This window comes from Acartia tonsa, chromosome 7 (assembly GCF_053477335.1).
Source record: "Acartia tonsa isolate MP-2025a chromosome 7, ASM5347733v1, whole genome shotgun sequence".
NCBI classification, from domain to species: Eukaryota; Metazoa; Arthropoda; class Copepoda; order Calanoida; family Acartiidae; genus Acartia; species Acartia tonsa.
In genome coordinates this window covers 20200783-20223330 of record NC_137266.1, presented here as the reverse complement: position 1 = coordinate 20223330, position 22548 = coordinate 20200783, and the positions used below count along the sequence as shown (strand labels likewise).

The following is a 22548-nucleotide window of genomic DNA, read 5'->3' as shown; positions in this document are numbered from 1 at the left end:
AAATTTAAAGTTCATCCCTTTATTATTATAATTTCATACCAAGCAAAAAAAACTTTTTATCAGGGCTCGACAGCCGTAGTAACATTCAGTTTTATGTTTATATTCAAGTTGAAAGATTCAACCTTATATAAAATTTGCAGTAAAAGCTTTAGTCGCAGCCAATATGCAATTTTTTAAACAAACAGACAAAAAAATTGTCGAATTTTAGCTCTATAGCCAGAACACGCCACACCCGAGCCACTTTTTAAAATAAATCCTTCAAATTATGCGGCTGCCGAGCCTTGATTATTGTTGGTTAGATTATGTCTTCTAATTAAATTAACAAGCAAAAAAATATATTCAAATCTTATATTTCAGATGTAAAACAATGCTGTAAAAATATAAACAAACAAATACCGAGCTGCAAGAACCATATAAAGAAAAATGTGAAAAATGTAAATCTACCAAAAATAGAAAAAGAGAAAAAAAATCTAGCAAACCAATATGGAATCAACAAGCTATGCCCATAAGTTTAAAATTAAAATATTGTGAAAAATTATCATAAACCTAAACATATATATATACATAGCAAAATGCGGTGTGCTAAAACTGTGATAAAACTGGCTGCTACCGGCCTTGTCCTGCTGGTATTGACCTCATCCTGTTATGGGCAGGACTGTTCCTCCAGCGAGGATCCAGATTGTTTAGCAAATAATGCAACATCAATTAGTACGACACAGGTAAAGGCATATTTTATGAATAGACTATAAGACCATTCATGTCTATCTGTAGTTTTGTCCTCTCTTTTTCCAAGTTCTTTTCTTTTTTCTCTTTCTTTCCTTTGCCTTCTCTTTATTTATTTCTCTTTCTTTCTTTCTCTTTTTTTCTCTTCCTTTCTCTTTCCAAGTCCTTCTCTTTCTTATTTATTTCTCTTTCTTTCTTTCTCTTTTTTTTCCTTCCTTTCTTTTTTCTCCTCCATTACTTTCTTTCTCTCTCATTCTTTCTCCTAATCCATCTATCTATCTCTTGCTTACTTTACAAAATAGAACCGATTCGATTCGCCGATTAACCCGATCTTTTGTTGTTGAAAGACAGACACATACACTTACAGGCATCCTATCCCCTATATAGGATACTGAACCTGCACGATATAAATTAAATATCAATTTAAATTTAATAGTATTTTAATTTTTGGCAAATTTTAAGAAAAAGAAATCTCATTGGCTAGGTTGGTGAGATAAATGCAGTTTTTATTATACTATTGTGCACAAACTTATCCTTGAGACGCATTAGTATTATTATATTTCTTCACAAAGGACACTCATGCAGTTTTTTATACTGAAATTACATTTCAACTTAAATTCTATACCTACTAGGAGTTAGAGTTACACAGGAAATGTTATAGGATTTGGGCCTATGATCACTATATGGAAAATAAAAGCTACAAATATGTCAAACGAAAATTAATAAACATACAGCAGAATTATCAATTACAAGTCTGTACAAAAGTTCGATGTGCATCTTTCTTTAAAATACTCATAATACAAGATATTTATGACTTTATTACATATATAGAGGATAATACACTCTCAAGATTTTACCTGATAGTTTTGGAATCCTTTGAAAGGTTTTTGTCCCGCTCAACAATTTACAGGGATCCTAAGGGATAAGACAATGAACAGTAAAATAACCAATCAAGACTTTATAAAAGTATCCAAAGCTTGTAGCCAACGAATAAGGAACGCTTTTGGGTACCAGCATAGATTAGAGTCTTACAATTCTCCTCCATACCTTCCTTAGGTACTAAGGATTTCTAAAGATTACAGTAAGGAATGTCCCTTTCAAAAGTGAACATTATCGTAAACAATAAGAAAAAGAAACCTTGATAACTTCGCAAATAAAATATTGGTGAAACAAGGACTAAATTTCCTAAGTAGCGGAGCAACAACAATCTGACCAACAGTTTTGATATAAACGACTTTTAAAGTATTATTTAGTAACTAAAAAATTGTCAATAAATCACCAGCAATGATTTTAGATCAGACAATGCATGTTTTAATTTCATACTATTAATGTTTTTTTTTCAAATATGTCATTAAAATGGACGTATGGACATATCCTAATTATAGAGTAGCTGCGCTACTTTAAAAAAAAGCAACAATGTCTGTGTAATCTGCCAACACTTGCAACCACTTCAATTTTCTGTTCCATTTAGAAGTTTAAATAATTATAATTAAACTATTAAAAATTAAAGTTCAGAAATAATTATAATTAGCAAACAAGTATGACAACATTCCTTAGAAACAAAACAATGATTGTGAAGGATTTTTTATTTGGGTGATCTTAAAAGAATATAAACAGAAGTTTTAAAACCATTTGTATAGATTAAGCACACCCCTAAGAAACCGATATTCTTTTTCATTTACTGCTACAAAATTTATCTAAAGAGTAAAGACAATATACTATGCCAAAGATCTTAACTAGCAAATATTTATAAAAATATCTTAACCGTATTTCATTTAGATCAAAGGTTATTGGGTTTTAATACATGGTCATGTCCAAATTTCAAAACGTATTCAAAGATATTAATTTGACCTTTTAAATTAAAGAGTAGCTTAGTTCAAAACAATTGAGAGTTAATGAATGTGTTGGTAACACAATAGATAAATATAATTAGAGTATTTCAAACTATGTTAAAGGGGTAAAATCCTGTTTACACTTCTAGTGAAATACATATGCAATAAATACCAGAAAAAAAACATTCTTTTTTTAAATTTTATATTTTAAAAAGTACCTTGTTAAGGATATAAGTCATTATTTGTAACTAAGGCGAGCTGCTCTAGTTTTGAATTAGCTACGCTACTTACAGGGTTGCCGCATTTTCTTTGAAGCTCTGTTTTCTAAAAATTTAAAGTGCAATTTTTTAACAACAGAGACATTATTTTTTAAATGCATGGTTTATTCTAAACTTTTTTGTTATGCTTTAAGTATCTTCCTTAAAGTGCATTACAAATTAGTTCTGCTGTTATAATTGTTTTTAACCCTAAACAATTAAATAATTAAGTAAAAAGATATATAAAAGAATTTTTAATTTTTTGTCATATTTTAAATCCGCAATTTTTCGGGGAAAGGGTTCGAGTATCAGTCCAAACCTGCAATAAACAATTATAAGATGTAAAATGCACTGGCTCTTAAACAGGTGCAAATGACTTATCACATTCACAAGAGTTTAGAATATTTGCTTGGTTGTCTGCAATTATACATAAAGATTCAATGGACAAACATAGGTTGGTGGTTTCCTTTAAAGTTCCTAGTGGAGCACAGAATCCCCCCACCCCTATTCTGAAAATATTTAGGTGTGTGCGGGGTGGGTACATTTTTTTCTGATATTAATTGTCACTGTAGGCTAGGTTGGGTACAGGTTAGCCTCACAGGCTTAGAGCACCTTAGTATATGTCCTAGGAATAGTGGCTATCCATAAAGAAGAAATCTGAGTACTCCGAAAGTAATGATTTTTATTCTTATTTATTTCAGGTTCCTGAAAAAGAATTAAGCACAGAGCAAGAAAATACAGAAAGCCTATTTCGAACAACTGATTTTTATGAGGATGATGAAAGTGTAATCTTCCCCGACTCGAGCCAGGAGGTGGAGGAGACAGGTTCCAGTCCCGGCTTCCAAGAGACAGGTTCTAGTCCGGGCTTCCAGGATGATTCTACTGGAGGCTTTGAAGGACAGGAAGATAGTGATCCAGGTATTTTTGCATAATAAAAAACATAAAAAAAGGGGGGGGTTTAGAATTGAGTTTAGGTAAAACACTATTTTTTTTCTGAACTAGGGGGTTAGTTCTTTTTTAAAAGTAATTTTTGCTTGTATGGTTTACCTTCTTCAAAATATCATAAATCAATAATGGATAATGACAAGCATCTTTCACTTTAGCCGATTACGGGTTTTTTATTACATCCAGCTAGTGAAATGTTTTTTTTAGGTTTCGGAGGATGTAAACTGAATGGACTAGAATATGAGGCTGGGGATGAATTCTTTAATGGATGCAAAGAATATTGCATTTGTCAGGTTCATATGCTTCTGTTTATTCTTGTTAGTAAAGCTACTAAGTAGTCTGTATTAGTCTCATAAATGTATATTAAACATATTTTATTTAATTTATTTTTGGAGCTATACTATGTATTCAAAGGGAGAAAGGGGTCAGAAAAAAGCTTAAAATATGATGGCTTAAAACCATCCTGGAATCTATGTAAATCTTCCTAAAAATCTGCTCTAGATAAAGAATAGCTAAAACATATTATTTTCTAAATAGGGGAAGAAAAATTTATAAGCCATTAACCAATGTCATGTATTTTAGGCTGATTCAAGCCTGGCCTGTTTCGAGATCGACTGTCCCTCTGAGTTTGGCCTGGACGTGCTTGTGCCTGACTGTATTGAGTGGGATAAGCATGAGAACTTTGTTGCCAGTCCTCCAACATGTTGTCCTCCTGTTCCTACCTGTATCAGTAGAGGACAATGTGAATACAAGGAAATCATATAGTTTAAACATTTTTGGATTTATTTTTTTTAGTTGTGTTAGCAGCAATACAATACTGAAGATCTCTATATTAAGAGGAAAGGTAAAAAAAATACTATAAGGAGTCATATTTCTAGTGAGAGGGATAGAACTCCCATGAAAGAGATAAAATCATTTCTGTAACAATAAAAGGAGAACTAAATCGGTCTAGCAAGATTAGCAAGATCTTTCGTATTTGACACACACTAATAGACAATAAAATTGTAATTTTTTTTTGTTCTACTGCAAATGAATTTTGTCATCCTTGTTAGTTATTGAAAAATTAAATAGAAAGTAAATGAGCAGTTTTTGGCATTTGCATCTATGTATATTAAATCAAATCATAGGATTGGTCATAACAAATATCAGGGAAAAGGGATCAGCAATTATATTTGATAAGATATGGTGATCTCCCTCAAAGGGCCCAAAGAGCACTCAACCCCTCACTCATTTTTTTTAGATAAATTGAAAATAAGAGGAATGTAGTGTGGTATTTTTTCCCCTATGTCTACGTCTAGCCTCTGTGAATCTACCAAGGACCCCAAATAACCCAACCTAACCTATCATTAAGCAATTAACAAACAAACGAAATTCTACCTTGCACCCCCTTTCCTTATCTTAATTTAGTTAAAAATAAGAGTCGGGATTCCAAAGCTTGACATGCAACTTTTAGGGAAATTGCATAAAAAATATGAGGCATTGGGTATGAAGAGGAGTAATAAAAGAAATATGGTTTAACTAAGAAAATGAAATCATACAGCCCAATAAAATAGCTGAAAACCTGTCCCTCTTCTTAAACAAATAAAACCTCATGAATATTACAGCTCTTCAAACTGAATTTTAATATTGAATTATTCAAATGTGAAGTTAATTTTTGAAGTAGCTTGAAGTCATTTTAACTGATTTTAGGGCTCTGGAAAAATAACTTTAAATAACTTTTGTCAAATAAGACAAGGGGAGGGGGGGTTGATAAAGATACATAGTCATTCTTGTGACATTTCAACTACTGCTTACTTATGTTGACATTACAACCAAATTGGTTGACAGGGTGTTGTTTGTTATCCTAGTTTTAGAGGAGCCGCGATAAAAATGATTCTTTACATAGGTGAATGCAGTAATTAAATGTCAATTAAATTTGATAATGATTACTTGATATAAAATGGATAAGAAATTGCATTTAAAATGTGTTATCATTTCCGCAGAATATATCACATTAAATCAGTATAACTGCTAATCAATACATCATATTAAACTTGCATTTTTCATTTGCTTTACTTTCAACTTTAAATTTATTAGTCTTATTTGCTATTTTGTTTAACAAAAACTAAATATTTTTGCATGTGGTCCGTTTTGCGGAACTAAATGCACATCTGCTTTTAAGCAAGTTTCGAAGAAGAGGCAATTATTCTATTTCATTTTAATTTTAATGTGTTCGTTAAAAAAAAATATTTTGCAGTTTTATGTGTTAGTGACTAACTGTCCAAAAAATAGCTAAGACTCTTTTTTTAAACTATATTTTTCCTTGGGTTATTATAATTGGCTATTTGATAAGGATTAGGTCAATCTCAGAGATCTTAAAGGAAATTAGGAAATCCACAATATCATAAACAAAGCAAGTCTTTCTGTGGAGAAAAATTACCAGGGTTTAGACAATGTTGATTTAAACCAACCAATTAAGATTTAATAAAGCTTCTAACGTATTTAAGCCAACCGTTAATATAAACTTTGGGTACCGATGTAATTTAAAGTCCAATGTATCCTCTCTCCTAGGTTTAAGTGATAGGTCTCAAGAGAACATTACTTAATCCACAAAAAAATTTCTTTTTTATTCATGAAAGCTCATAAAACACAATTCTTCTTACCGCGAATACCCTAGAGGCTAAGGTTAAAGCTTCATGATAAAAAAAAAGAATCTAAATTGAAAGAAACAAAGCCTGAAGGGTCTATTTTTCGTACTTTAATTAATTTGTTGGTTTTCAAAAGTATTTTGATTACAATGAAAGAATGCATAATCATATGGCATAGCGGAAGTTGCGTCTATTTAAGTAAATATGATTAAACCATTCATATTAAATCTAATTGATAATTAAGATAGAGTACAAATGACAGCCTAACCAAATATGTCCTGATTTAAAAATTAAGATTTAATATTGCGTAGCTACTCTATAGGTTAGGTTAAAGATCTTTCATATATTAACTTTACATTTAGTTAAATGGGAAAATCTTTAATGTTTATTGCATCATTTTTTACTTAAAATATACATAGATTGCTTTAAAAATATACATGATCAAAGATAGTATAGATTTACTTTTAAATCATATAAAAATCTAAAACCTCAATTACAGTTTGGAAATGTAAAAAACAATTTAAAAATTATAGATCCATTCTAAACCAAATGGTAGATAGTTATCTAGTCTTATTTATCAATTTCGTACTTCTACATTGAAATGATTTGAGTGATAACAAGGATTAGGAATCGAAAATAAACTTTATTTTTCCACCAATTTCTAATAGACGAAATGATAATTATTTCATTAATCCTTATAATAAAGTAACAGGATGTTTGTCTGTTTATCTGTATGTTTTCGCTAACCGCTGGACCAATCGGGTTCTCCTTAACAGGGTACCTTCTCATAGGTCCCGGGAAGGTTTATAACTATTTTGGGGGAGGGTACCACCACCCTCCCAAGAGAAACCCCCCCCCCCAAAAAAAAATTTTAAAAATTTAAAATTTTTAAAATCTAAATAATAAATTGGGTTATCAAATTCGACTCTCCCCTCCTCAAGTGCCCCTAAAGGCCTCTAGGGGCGTAGCCGCTAGTGAAATAATATAATAATCAAAATATTCTTTAGATACAATATCTCTTTGGTTCCTGTTGTTTGCACAGGATATTGTTCAAAGCACGATTAACCATTTAAAAATTACATACTATATTACGTTTGCTTGATTTATTAATAGTTAAACAAACAATATTATGTTTATAAGTAGCGCAGTAATTAAGTAATTGAAAATAATAGGTAATAACTAAGGGTAAAGAATATAAATTTATGGTAAAAAATTTGAAAAGAAGGTGTATTAACTTTTATTTTTATAGCTAGCCGGTGCTTTTAGTAAGTAGTAGATGTAAAAATTTCCATAGAATTCAGATATGCAATCGTTTTTTTTGTAGACCTCTTATTTTTTAAGTAATTTAAGTTTTTTTTAAAAACAAAATTAAGTCGTTTTTAAGGTACTAAAAAGCACCAAAATAAAAATAAAAATGCCAGTACAAACAAAAATAGTAAGATCTTTAATTTGACACCTTACTTTTTAAATTCTGTTGAGAAATTATTGAAAAAAATAGATTTTTTAAATCTTGGTTTAATCAAAACTTTAAACAAAAATATACTCTACCACAGGCATAAAAAATATGGGTTCGTGTATACTTTTAGAATCAGAAAAATATTACAAATCCATTGTAAGCAAAATTGAAAAAAAGTAAAAAAAATTAAAAATAAAAATGGCCTAGCATATTATTTTGTAAAGGCAACACTATTTTTACCCGCTCTTTACCCCCTTCCCATTTTTACCCCCAAAACAAGGTTTAAGATGGTTGCCTGTATAATATAATATTATAGTTTCATATAATTTCTTTTATTGTAGTTTATTTACTATTTTGTAAACTTTTTATTTCAATTTTGCTTAGAATCGATTTGTAATATTTTTCTGATTCTAAAAGTATATATGAACCCATATTTTTATGCCTGTGGTAGAATATATTTATGTTTAAAGTTTTGATTAAACCGAGATTTAAAAAATCGATTTTTAAAAAAATTACTCAACAGAATTTAAAAAGTAAGGTGTCAAATTAAAGATCTTACTACTTTTGTTCATGCTGGTATTTTTTTTCTTTTATTTTGTTGCGTTTTAGTACCTTAAAACCGACTTAATTATTTTTTTTTAAAACTTAAATTACTTTAAAAATAAGAGGTCTACAAAAAAAACCAATTGCATATCTGAATTCTCTGGAAAATTTTACATCTACTACTTACTAAAAGCACCGGCTAGCTATTAAAATAAAAGTTAAGACACCTTCTTTTAAAAAAGACGGTAGAATGCCTGTATTAGGTTTGAAACTATTACATAATAATAGATACTCAATTTTTCTTTTATCACAAAAAGAATATTAACAAGGATGAAAACACATAAAAACAAAAATCTTGAAAACACATGGACGTACAAAGGGACTGAGAATATCAAATTTCAAAATTTTAATTTATTTAGCAGCCCCTAAAAATTTTTAGAAATTAAATATTCTTCTGGAAAGACGGATGTTTTAAGTGATTTATATTTCCCCCATTAGATTTTAAAATCTTCCTTATAGTTTTCCAATTGATGGTTAACAAAATTCGAGGGCTACAAAAAAAATCTTAAATATGATTTTCAAGTATACTAATTTGGGTTGGCTTTTAGAGAAGCTTTATTTTTAATAAATTACCTTTTTTCTTGACTAAAATTATGCTAGGTGTTACTAAGTTATAATTATTATTGCACAATAATTAGAGCAACATTTATCTTTAAGTTCTTTTTATAAAAATCTTTTGGCGTACTTTTTTTTTTGGATTATTATGGATATTGTTACCAACTTACTTGAATTTTGGTGGTTTCCTTTAAGTCGAGTGCAGCAAACCCCTCCTTCAAACCTTTAAAAAATAAATAGGGGGGGGGGGGGGGGGTTCGTTTATTTATTACTTTAGGACAGGTTAGATTAGGACACCTTCTTTTCAATTTACATGCAAACCCAAGCAATCCTATTACCCACCATTATAGCTTGTTTTTCCCTTATATTTTTTAACAGGAAAATTATTAAGCAAATGATGGTGTAAATTTTTGTCTTTTTTGCTTTTTCCAGGGTACTAAAGTAGCCTCAAATTTATATATATTTTTGTTTGTTTGACCATCTATATCCTGAAAACGGCATTGTCATTTAGGCCACAATTGAAGGAAAAGGAAAAAAGCTCTTTAACCTAGTGGTATAGCCATCGAAAAAAATTATTTATGTCACTTATAAAATGAAAAAAAAATCATTGGTAACTTTCTTAAGGATATTATAACTCTTTTTTTTATATATTTAAAGGATTTTTCCTATTTCTGCTAATGCAACGTGAAGGCTAAGATGTTAGCCTAAGTTCTAGTGTTCATTCAAAGTTACCTAAAAATAGACACTTAATAGCCTATAAATATTTTTCATCAATTTGATTCGTTACAGTTCTTTAAAATAGGCCTTGAATGAACTTTTTGAAATCTTAATTTTACAAATTTTCTTAAAGCTTTTTTTTTTAAACTAGCTCCTTTTCTGTACTATTAAGTTATCCGTTTTGAAAGAAAAACATTGGTGTTAGCTTTGGCTGTTATCCTAATAGCCATACCTTCTAGTATTTAATGTCCAAACGCTTTGGTGTTCAAACAAGATTGCCTAAAAAACAAACAAAAATTAGGAAATATATTCTTCTAAGAAGTGAAATAAATATATAGTTTATTTTATCTTTATATAAGTAACAGGATATGTGTATGTGTGTCTGTATATTTGTCTGACTGTATCAAGAGATTTTTACTCCTTTACAGTGGTGGTTTATAACTATTATGGGGGAGGTAAAACCACATTCTCAATAGGAATCGCCTTCAAATACATAAGCAAAAATAATAATAATATTCTGTAAATTACCGAATTTTTAAATAATATAATGTCAATTGTGATTGCTTGTTACTTCGCCTTTCAATGCTTTTCTAAATAGTTGCATTGAATAAACAACACAATGCCAGCGTTGCAAATTTTGTAATTCAATTTAATGACGATAAAAAACCGCGAATAGAAATTTTTCATATGCCAAAATTGATAATAGTTACTCAAGTTCCTTTTTAAGCCAAGTTTTTAAAGAAAACAAGGATGATAAAATTCGAATTTTGTGGTCAGACAAACAAGCATTAACGATAAGTGCTATCCGTTATGGACGAACAGAAAAGACCGACCCAAAATAGAGAAATATTCGCAATTGGTAATTGTAGAAAACTATTGATTTAAAAGTGAATTTTTGATCAATAAAATAATATCATTGAAAAATATTCGAAGAAAATTAAATAAATCTGCAAAATGATTAAACTGTGATTGCTTGGACAGAATGAGAGCTTCCCTAACTTTGAGAACATCCCGATGAGTTTGACCGGCTGTGAACAGAGATGCTACTGTGAAGACTCAACTGTTCAGTGCCAGGTAACTATTGATATTATTGGTTGAAAAGTTTGCACACTTCTACATTTAAATTTAATAAAAGTACCCAAAGCTTTTAAGTTAAAATATAAGATTTTAATTCCAGTGCAAGTTTCATTCCAATATTCCTTCCCCCTCATGATAACGGAGACTTTAAAATTAGACACACAGAAAACTGTCCCGAATTTGCATTAATTTTGAGGAACAAGACTCCAGTTACGTCATATTTTTCTTTCACGAAAAAGGGAAGGGGGAAAGAAAAAAAGGGAAGGGGGGGAGAAAAAGAGATGGAAGAAAAGGGGGTTTTCCCCATCTCTTTTGAAGAGATTTTCTTCCCCCCTTCCCTTTTTCGGGAAAGAAAAATATGACGTCACTGGAGTCTTGTTCCTCAAAATTAATACAAATTCGGGACAGTTTTCTGTGTGTCTTAAAATTATGTTCTAATTGCTTAGTTTTACATAAGAGTAGAATAAACATCTTTTCCAATTATGAATTAAGGACCTATAAACAAATGGTATGCAATGAAGGGGGTCAGACGTATGAGATTTATTGTGTACAGTATGAGGGTCATAATAATAATTTTGAAATAATACTGTACAAAATCATGGTATAATTTTACCATTGATACAGGGATATAGTAATGAAAGTAATCATCCTATCATTTTCTTGTTTAAAATTTATCGAATTATTCGAAGGTTAATTTTAAGCAGATTTTAAGGGAAAGACATTGATGTAGATCATTTTTAAGCCATTGTAATATCCATCCCTCAACATAACTAATTATTATATTTCTCTCGTACTATGTATAAATAAATGTATATGCACATTAAAAATAAATTTTACTTTTTATGATCGCTCAAGCATAACTATAAAAATATATTTGTGGTAAAAACAATAAAATATTTTTATCATTTTCTAAGTATAATGAAAAAAGTTGTATTATTTTTATAAGGACCACATATTTTTGGAACATATCTCAAAGAGCTAAATATTTCTAACCCCACCCCACAAAACCCTCCTCCTTTACCCCCAAAACATTCATAATTTACTCCCCTAAAAAACCTGTGAATGTGCCTGGTTAAAAAGCTGTTTTTTATGCATCATTTGTGCAGTAAATTGGTTCTTTTACTCAATAAATTATAATCTGGTCATTTTTTATGTCCATAGCAAGCAGGGATCTTAAGGGATAAGACATTGGAAGAAAAATGTATGTGCACCCTCAATTACAACAGACAAAATTACCTCTTTTATAGATTAAAATTATTAGTTAATAAGTTTAGAAGGAACTAATTTGAAAACAATCCATCAAAATTCATTCAAAGACCATAAGTTATTGAGTCAACTATCAAGAAACGTAGTTATAAAACGTTGGGTACCAGTGTAATTTAAAATCCAATGTCCTCTCCCTCCATAACAGTAAGTGCATTTCATGCCAGGGTTGGATGGGACAAAGGAATAAAATTATACTGAGAACCCCCAAAGATTATATAATCCTTCTTTTATTCGCTAGTTAAAAAAAAACTTTGGAATTCTACATTGAATCTTAAATATGGATGTCCAAACTTTTCCATCAAGAATTTTAACTTTATAATTGAAGGTAGATCAATTAATCGTCAATTGACCCATCCCTTTATATCCTTCATTATTAATATCTTGCAACTTATATAAAGTGATATTCATGTCAGTTTTTCAATTATATGTCCTTATCTTCCGATAAATTTGGTAGAAAATGCTTTTGTTGTCCCTTATAACACCATTTTCAGGGATATATTTATCATTTTAAATTAGGGTATTACGACCCTCCTACACTTTCTTTTCAGTATACTTGTTAATTAGCATAGAATTTTAAATTATAGATTATTTATTACTAGCAACTTTGACATTAGAGGCCTCTAGGGTCACTGAGCGGTTGGAAGTCGACCTTCTTACAGTTTTAATTTCAAAAAGAAAAAGTCGAAGAAAAAAATCTTTTGGGGGGACTTTTCTTGGGAGGGTGAATGTACAATCCCCCAAACCTTTCCTGGATCTGTAATATGCTTAACTTTTAAGAAGAACCAAATTGGTTTACAAAATTATGATGATTATAAGGCTATAATTTATATTTAGGATGCTTGTAACCCATTATCGTCTACACCACCAAAATGGCTTCCGTGCGAGGCCTCAAGAGCAATCAAGGTAACATTATCAATTTCATAGGGATTTGGCCGCAGCTAGGGCTAATAAGAATCAGACTGTATAAGGGGGTGTATCAGAAAGGTGTAAAGGAGTGGGGTTGGATGGACAGGGTGGTAGACACACCTCCCCTCTGCACGCCTCTGTAAATTATGAAAGTTACTTTTCAATTAGGATTACAAATTATCAGTTGCCTTAGACTGAAAAGTGAGATTTTGTATTTTTTCGCAGATTAGGGGGAAATGAATTATAGTGTGGAGGTAATTTTACCTTATGGTCTCCACCCCCCATGTTACAGCTAAGAGAATGTCAGATTAAAAAAAAAACATACTCGCCTTTAATTTAGGTGATGTGGAAAAAAAGTTGCGTGTTTTTGCATCAAAGTATGCCTTTTTGACTTTTGAGTATGTTGATTATGTATAACAATTGGTTCTTAGAGGAGCGTATCAGTATCCAGCCCCCATGCATTAAACTGACACCCCTCTTACTGCCTTTATTCAACGCCAAACAAAATCCTGTGCACGCCACTAAGTAAAATAGATAAATAATTTGTAATTGTCAGGTGCCAGAGAAGGAGAGGCCATGTTGTGAGATGTGGGACTGCAGAGATTCCATGGACTGTACAATTTTACCACAAAAATTGGAACCCTCCATCCTCAATCCTGTCAATGCCACCCATATATCTATCAGGTAAATAAGAAAACCATTTTATTTTAATTTCAGGTCAAGGAATTCCCTCCAATGACGTCCAAAAAAATTTTTCGGGGGGGGGGGGTTACAAAATTTTGACGAAGACCAAATTGTGTCAAAAATGATCCATGTGACGTCATAAAAATGAGGGATGGATATCCATATCCATATCTTTTTTATTGGTTTTCTTTCCCACTTTTCCTCTCATCTCCCTCTGTTTTATGACGTAACATGGATCATTTTTGATACAATTTGGTCTTAGTCCAAAATTTCAACAGGTAGGGAGAATATATAGACTTAAGGGAGAGGGTGGAAAACTTGCATGCAAAATGAGTTCAATTTTTGGTACCCCTTTCTAGTTAATAATATAAATGTTACGCACCTGGCATAGCAGCAAAGTAAAATTTTAACCTATGACGTGGTTTGATCCATAAAAGGAACCGACAAAAATCTGACAAGTTACCATGACGCTATTGACACTGCTTATATTTAACATGAGTATTTAAACCTTCCTTAAAGGGTTAAATTTAACCATGTGATATTAGTTATAAATTTTTCCGCTAAAATTACTGTAGCTTTAGATGATTTTATTAATTTTATTTTAAAAGTCGGTAAAAAACTATTTTAGGTATTTTTTAAAGGTTTTAAAAAGTATTTGGGTATATATAATTACAACTAAAATAAGATATAATTTTTAAAACACGGAAAAATTTTCTTTTTGTTTATTATTTCATAAAATGTTCATAGCTTTGTTAATTAACTTGACAGGTGGACAGACATACATAATAAATATTTTTGAATTTCCCAATCATATTGATTAAATATGCAGGGAAAAATCAAGCCTAGAAACCAATAATAATAGTCTTAAAAATTAGACTCTAACTTCTAAGACACGTCTCCAATAACGCTAATGCCGTGATTGAAAATAAGAAGGGATAGGTAAATAGAATTTTTTCCCCCCAAAATTAAATATTATTTTGTCCAAAGATTCTTAAAATATAATGCTTTGATACTTCAGGTTTCACTTACCACCAGAGATGGAAGGTTATGCAGGATATCTGCAAATTCAATACAGTGCAGGATTTTCTGGGAGCCAGGTATTTTTATACATAGAGATTTAACAAATGGTTGTTAGTATGCCTTGTAAATTCATGACATTTTTGGTACTCTTTTTTTTCTTACTGGATTTCCCCATAAATTCCCAGTAAGTTTTTTTTTATCAATTTCTTTAACGTATTCCTTTTTAAAACCTGTTAGTCTATACATCATAGTATAGATGTATATACAGATAACTACCTGCCCCCTGTTAATTTTTCCGACACTATTGGTTGATTTTCAAAGACCCAATCGAGAGTCGGTTAAAGGTCTTTGGGATGGAAACATACAGTTATTTAACCCTTTCTATAGTCTATGAAATGTCTCAAACGGGCAGGGAGGGGATGGAATATTAGGCTGTTTATTACACTAGTCTCCAAAGTTATATAACACGTTTTCTTGCTCGCTGGCTTAACAACTTTGGGGACTTTTATTGAATATTGATTTGTTGTTTCATTAAGATAAGTGTCCAAACGTTATAACACTAATTGTATCTTCAGAAGAGGATGTACATACATTTATCAGCCATTGCCAATTGTCATTACTTCAAAATAAAACTTGCAATTGTCTATTTTCAGGATCATTCGGCTTGGCCCAGATTCAAGTTTGACGTGTCCGGTGGCAAGTTTGTAGCCGGTCCTGTGGACAAAGTATTTGGACCTGTACCAGCAGATACACAGTACTTCATCAGACCTGCGGCTTTTGTACAGGAGTGTGAGGACAGGTAGGGATTTAAATCTCATTTATTTTGTGTTTTCAAGTCAGGTTAAATATTATTGAAAATGGTTCAATTTAAAATTGATTTTACAATTATTTGGTGTTTCTCGACTAAATCTGTGCTTTTATTGCACTAGTATATGCTCCCAAAACATTTAGGAGCTTGGCATTTTTTGGTGAATTGATGGGACAGAAATTAGACTAAAACCACCCTAAATGAAATAATGATAATAGCCTAAAACCATCCCAAGACCAATGTTAAGCTTCCTTTAAATGAAGAACTTTATCGGTTCAGTGTTTAGCTATATCTTGGCTCAAAAACAAAACAAAATTTACTTCATAATACGTTTTCTTTGCATAATATAATGTTTTCTTTAATCTTAAATTTTCTATAATTCTTTTTAAAAATAATTTTTTTTATTCTTCAGGCTAATTCTTGATGATATAAAGCCTGTGAGAACACCCGCAGAGGTTATTGAACCTGAGATAGAGACTGTCTATCTGAACATGGAGCTTAATGCCAGCCAGGTAATACTAGATAGCTAGATAGCTAAGATTAGCCAGGTACTAGATGTGCACAAGACCTGGGATAACATGCGTTTTATTTCAATATTTTTATCATCAGGGTCGTGTGATTTATGAATGGATTTATTATAACTTTCATATTACACCAGATTAGCATGTATTCTAATAAAGTGAAAATCGTAGCTGGCTTGATTAACAGTTACTCCCCCCCCCCCCCCCAACCACCACCTTTATCCCATCCCCTCTTCTGCTAGCTACTGGATAAACAAACTGACAAATAAAGGATATCAATGTTAACAACCTAAATTGACAAATATTCCCTGTCATAATATCCACGCAGGGAGTAAGGGAGGGGACAATGGATCGAATATTCAATTTTTAGGAGTTTCAGACTTTGGGTACTGGCTTAAAGGGAATGTGCACGAATACAGCAGATTTTGACTGACTTTGGGTACTTGCGCATCAATGCCCTGCTAACTAGCTGAGCTAGTTTTGAATATGCAGACAGAAAAATTTGTTATTAATGTTTTAACAAATATTTTTTCCCAAGAAAATGTTATTTCATGTATGGAAACTCTACTGTGATATTTTTGTATTAAACTTTCTAAGAACCGCTTGAATTTATGTGTCAGTTAAAAATATATGAGAATGGTTGAAGTAGTTCTAAACAAGATTTTTCTAGTGATTAATTACAGAATGTTTACTACATTGTGATGTATTGATAATTTAATTTTCAAGTAAATGATTTTTTTCTTAGAACTAATTTTGTTCTAAATTAGGTTACCATGATTCCTTTACAATTTTGGTAATATTTTCTTGATAAATCTGGTTTTCATTGCTTTTCAGCGAACGCTCTTAAATTGAATTAATTGCCCATTGTCCCCTCCCCTACTCCCTGATATCCACGTATATTCTAAATCCATTATTTATGTTATTTATATTCATTTCACTAATCTTTTTTAACAGTTTAAAGCTATTTATCTACGCTATCATTAACTTCCAAATGCTTTGCTTTTAATGGGCTTTATCCTGAGAAACTTCACTTTATATGTATGAAATGAAATATCAATATTTGTACAATTTATAACCAATAATGTGGATTTTTTCTGCAATTTTGGTACGATTAAGGGACTTTCTTTATATCTATTTAATTTCTAGGTTACCCATTCAGCTGCCATGATTGAATGGAGACACTTTGCTGTAGAAGAAAAAGTATTTGTGGATGGAGTACAGCTCCAATATTGGGTTCTCAGAAATGGCAATCTTGTTTCACAGGTATATTAGGTTTGGTTAGGTTAAACAAGGAGCAGGAAGGCCCTGCAGGGATAGGACACTAAGAACCAGATTAGTAATGATGCTTATGTTGAAATACATATCTATCTATCAATTAAGGATAAAATCAATATTAAAACCAATTAATGTTATTTTGACATAAGAAAAGTGTTTGATGGTGAAGCTAACTATTGAAGATATTATGAGTCGGATTATTTTTACAATCAACAAGTAATTAATTTATGTACTTTAGACATGGGACAAGTGTTTAATAATGATGTGTTTGGACTAATGGATATAATTTTCTCAAAGAGTTTAGTCAATGAACACATGCAACTATTAAATTATTTATGTTCCTTAGATATAAGAAAAGCGTTTGATGATGATTTTATTTGTTTAGGTTCCCCAGACCTCCCCAATCTTGCACCGTGACACCACCTACCACCAACTTAATAATCTGAAGCCAGACACTCAGTATGAAGTCAATTTAGATGTTGTACAGGTATTAACAAGTATATAGAAGCCTCGATATATTCAAACTATAAAATAGTTTTCAAATAGGTATATAATTATTATTCTATTGAAGTACTCTGTAGTGTATGTATTATTGTATATTTTGATATTATTAAATCATCTTTAAGAGGTGTAATAAATATATGTTATCTCATACAATCGTTCATAATTGTCCAAGGAATCGTTACTTTAAAAAACAAATAATTGAAAAATGGAGGTTCAATTTTAAAGTTTAATACAGTATAATCTATAGGGTTTCAATCAGATATTGCAAATCAAACATCCCACTTCAAAACTTCTCTACAGTAACGTTGTATGTATTTATGTAGGTACAAGGAGCTGTAAGGGAGATGTATTCTGATAGAAAACTTATGTTCAGAACACAACCTTATGTTGATGAATTTGAATTTGATCTAAAGGTAAAGATTTACATAATTTGCTTGAAATATTTTAGATTTTTGCCCTACATTGGAGGAGAAATGTGAAAATGGGATTCTTTGACAATAGATGCTCCTTATTATATTTTATTTTATATCCCTATAATATTTATAGATTTTTTTCACAAAAATTTAATTTACTTTTATTGAAATAATCACTTTACTCATATTAGGCAAGATCCTTTGAATTTTTCAAGTTTGCCTAGGAGTTTTGCATATTTTTTTAATATTTATGGCTAACTATACCTTAACTCCTATGCTAGCCTTGAAAATTTTATAGAATTAGGCTCATTGTTATATACACCATAGACGTCAAAGGGTGGGGGTAAACTTTGAAACCCTTCATTTAACCTCCCTCAGATTTTTAAAAAATGCCTTAATCCGTTAAAACCCATCATTTTACCCCCGTCAAAATAAAAAGCTTGGATGTCCCTGTATACACATTTTAAATTGTTTTAGGTTGAATTGGTAGGAGTTGATGATTATAGTGCTGTTATCAGATGGGTGGGGCCACCAGCCCCGGAACAGAAATATGTCAGCATTTTCAGGTAAATTTTAAAGGAAGTGAAATTCTTGTTATGAAATTATTTGAAATATAAATTTTCTCCCTAAATGTTTTTTTTATGGTAATCTTAACATAGGTCCCCGCCAAGTATTTATTAGTTCACCCATTCCGAATTTAATAAATCATAGAAAAAGTATTAAGATCAGTGGCTTGAACATGGTTTTTCAATGGGGGAAATTTTAACGGGATGAAACACCTTTATTTAGCACGATTCTGGTTGAGCTGTAAAAAATTAAACTTCAATACCGCCATGTTCAATATTTGGCCATGTGTTTATTTGCAATATGATCTCGAAAAGGCCATTATAGAAGTTTAAAATTTTAGATAAATATTAGTCCTTGCCTAGTTTAATGCTATTTATTAGGTTCATATCCAATAAAGAGTTGGAAAAAAACTTACCTTTTTTATTTTAGAATAATATACTACGCTGAGATACCCAACTCAATCCAAGATGAAATCTCTCTGTTTAAAATATCAGATTCATTCTCTTCTCCCCAGATCAATATCACCTCACTTAATCCTAATACTACATATAAGGTAACAAAAATAAGGGATCACGTTAAGCAGTACATGCTATGGTACACGTAAAGAAGAGCATGCAAAAATTTCGTCAAGTAAAGCATTTCATACCAATATGTTGTCAGGTAAAGCAGAGTATGCCAATATTTTGTTACACTTCTCTATAACCAAACCGAGTTTGTCTAATCACATAAAAACTATAGTTTCTTAGGTAATTGACCGATTTTAATTATTTGATGACAAATTAACCATCTTATAATTAAATGAGAGATCTAACCAAATATGAGTTGTTGTGCGTTTATTAATTTAATTAATCATTTTAGTTGTGGATAGAAGCCTACCTCAGGAACGGAAAGAAGCTGAAGTCCAACGTGGCCGAGTTTAGAACTCCCCACCTCTACCTGACCGATACTAATGACCTGAGCGAGTTAACCGCTCAACCGAGCACAGCAGAGGAGGGCAAGACCATGGAGGAGGAGGACAGCAGCTATTACTACAGGGTCATGGTGGCCCTAGCAGTTGTTTTTACATTTGCCATTGTGGCATTCCTTATTTTGTTGTATTTTTATATGCATCAGAATATTACATATACAGTGACGATGAATAAACCCCCAAAAGAGACGAAAAACAAGAATGGTACAACAGGTGGCGGGGGGAATGAGTCAAGTAATGAATATATGTTTAACAACTCAGGATATAAGGTAATTATATTTTTAAATTCTCCATTGAAATTTACAAATAACTATAAATAAAAGTTGTCCGTCCGCATCAAATATGAGATGAGATATATAAAAAAAAAACATTCTTTTTGAAAAGCAAGCAACTGCTCCCCTATCATCAAGAGGCTCTAGGTGGAAGAGAGTGTAAAATATCCCAAAATTATTCTAAGACTAAATCTTAAAGTTAAATAGCCAACACTGTCCTGGGAGCTATTAAAAGGCTTCACTAATATTGAGAACCATGTCAAAAAGTGTTATTTTTATGTCAAAACAATGTAGAGTGAAATGTTTATCCTAAAACTAGCATGTGATTGTGGATATCATGTCAGCCAAAACCACTTTTATAAAAAGCTGTAAATAACTCTTTGATATTATAAATCGAAAAAAATGTCAACCGTTTTTGATAGAATGTATATTTTAATTTTTTTCTCTCGAATTCATTCGAATCCGGTGGATAGGAACCGGTTCCAATCCATACGAAAAAACTATGTCTAGCATCGTATTATATCCAGCTTTCTACGAAAATAAAAATATACAATCAAAAGATTAAAACCATTTTTTTAGCTCCGAGGTTCCGAAGGCACCGGCTTTTAATCTTTTAATTGTACATTCTATATCCGCGGAAAGCCGTTTATAATACGATGCGAGAAATAACTATTATTTTTCAGGGGGACAATACAGGTGCAAGTACAGTTGAGATGAATTCAATCCATAGCGGTTTCAATGGAAATACTTAAGAATGAAAAAAAAACTATATAAAAAATTTCTAAACAATCATGTGAAATATGAATACTCAGTGAATCATCGTTGAAATTGAAAAGAAAATAATGGTTTAAACAAGGGTAAAAATAGCACATAACAAGAGAAAACATTCACACACTATTTTTCAATAAAGCTGAGAAAATCTTGTTTTACTTATTAAAATTCTTTTTCCCTTATTAGTTAAACATTGAGGATTTAAAATCCAAAATATGACTTGTAATACATAAAAATTCATTTTTTCTTGTTTTGAAATATGTTTTTTTTTGTATTTTCATAATTATACTAAAGAGTATGGTTTTTGAAGCTTTTAAAGCTAAAAATAGTATTCTTAAAGCTAATTTATAAAATGTAAAGTTTTAATTAAAAATTTCATAATGTGTTTAATTTCTTTGATTTTAAATAGCATTGTTAAAAAAAAGTATATTCTAAATAGCACAGCTACTCTTTTTCTAGGATATGTCTGACCAACCTTCTATTATCTTTCTTGTTTTTTTCCCTTAATACTTTCAATATTTTGTAAGTGTTTTGTTTTTGCTACGCTACATGTGAAGATAGTGTCCTTGTTATATTATTAATAAAAAGTAAATTCTATTCTGTATAATTTGTCGTGTACAATTGTTGTCATTTATAACAGAATTGGATCATGTAAAAAAAATTGCAGAATTTATCATAAATTACAGTGGCACACAAACAAACGACCGGCCGTACAGCTTCATTGAAACCGGCTTAACAATGCTTAAGAATTCTGGGAGAAATGTACATTTATACATATAATGGGGATTTACTCTAGCCGCGCGGTAATTGTACATAAATTAATTTTTTTCTTATTCAGTTTCTAATATGCCTTTATGAGCTAGTTCCCATAATCAAGCTGCCAGTCGTTTGGTCGTATAGGACGCTTTCAAAATCTTTTTATGTGGGTATTTTTATGGGATACTGTGACTTTTTTACATGATCCAAAGAAACTATTTGCAATAATCTAAATGCCATTTTAAAAAGCTAATCATTGTTAAATTTATATCTATATTAATTAATTAAACTTCAAATATACTACTTAAAGATATCTATGTGATTTTTTTATCAAAATAAGTATATAGCAGTGAAACTACTATACAAGTGTTCACTTTTCGATGATAACAAACCGTTCCTTTTTTTTATAATTGATGAGGCTCATAAATAAAATTAAACATGGATGACAACATCCATTAAAGCGAACTCCTAAAACGGTAGGACAAACGAACATTAACTCTTGTAGAGTGTCAGAACTTAATAAGCAGAATATTAAATTAAGTCTAAACAAATTTGTAAGTAATGTGTTGAAAAACTTCTAAATACAGGATACTGTTTAAGGACATCCTTACATTTTTAGGACTTGATTATAGAGACGTTGTACCTTGTGGTAATAGGAACCATTATTCAAAAAAAATCAGATGAATATTATACAAAAATTTGTTGCCAAAAAAGCATAAAATCAGCATGTCTGAAAGGAATTTTCTGGTTAACATTCAGCAATGACTCTATTATAGTAACTTGATGAATACACAAAACAGACAGACCAAGTGTGTTACAGAGTAGATGCTCAATGCAAAAAGTTCTTTAAAAAATCAGCAGTCTAATAGTAGCCGAAATAATTACAGTTCCTCCTTAGAACGTACAGACAGAAAAAGGGAGTTATATAGAGAAGCTTCGCTTCTAGCAATGTACAAATGTCTTAGACAAAAATAACATTTGTTATCTCAAAAGAAATTGATTATTTTTATTGACTTATCTTTCAGT

General features: G+C 30.9%; 1 protein-coding gene across 1 annotated transcript; it reads left to right on the top strand.

Annotated features, from left to right (window-relative positions):
- Window positions 1–330: 330 nt before the first annotated feature.
- Window positions 331–21835, top strand: sas (stranded at second transmembrane protein). Its single transcript, XM_080167814.1, has 17 exons — window positions 331–719; window positions 3514–3730; window positions 3965–4050; window positions 4340–4510; window positions 10697–10789; window positions 12893–12961; window positions 13521–13648; window positions 14667–14745; window positions 15322–15467; window positions 15889–15988; window positions 17144–17260; window positions 17658–17759; window positions 18100–18189; window positions 18667–18755; window positions 19186–19309; window positions 19615–19992; window positions 20679–21835. Exons 1-17 carry the CDS (start codon window positions 573–575, stop codon window positions 20745–20747), a joined length of 2205 nt encoding a protein of 734 aa, XP_080023940.1. The 5' UTR covers window positions 331–572; the 3' UTR covers window positions 20748–21835.
- The last annotated feature ends 713 nt before the right edge of the window (window positions 21836–22548 follow it).

Coding starts and splice junctions, on each gene's coding strand:
- sas (XM_080167814.1), top strand. CDS start 573: ATGCGGTGTGCTAAAACTGTGATAAAACTGGCTGCTACCGGCCTTGTC. Junction 4,511..10,696: donor GAGGACAATGTGAATACAAG/GAAATCATATAG, acceptor TTGCTTGGACAG/AATGAGAGCTTCCCTAACTT. Junction 19,993..20,678: donor TTAACAACTCAGGATATAAG/GTAATTATATTT, acceptor ATTATTTTTCAG/GGGGACAATACAGGTGCAAG.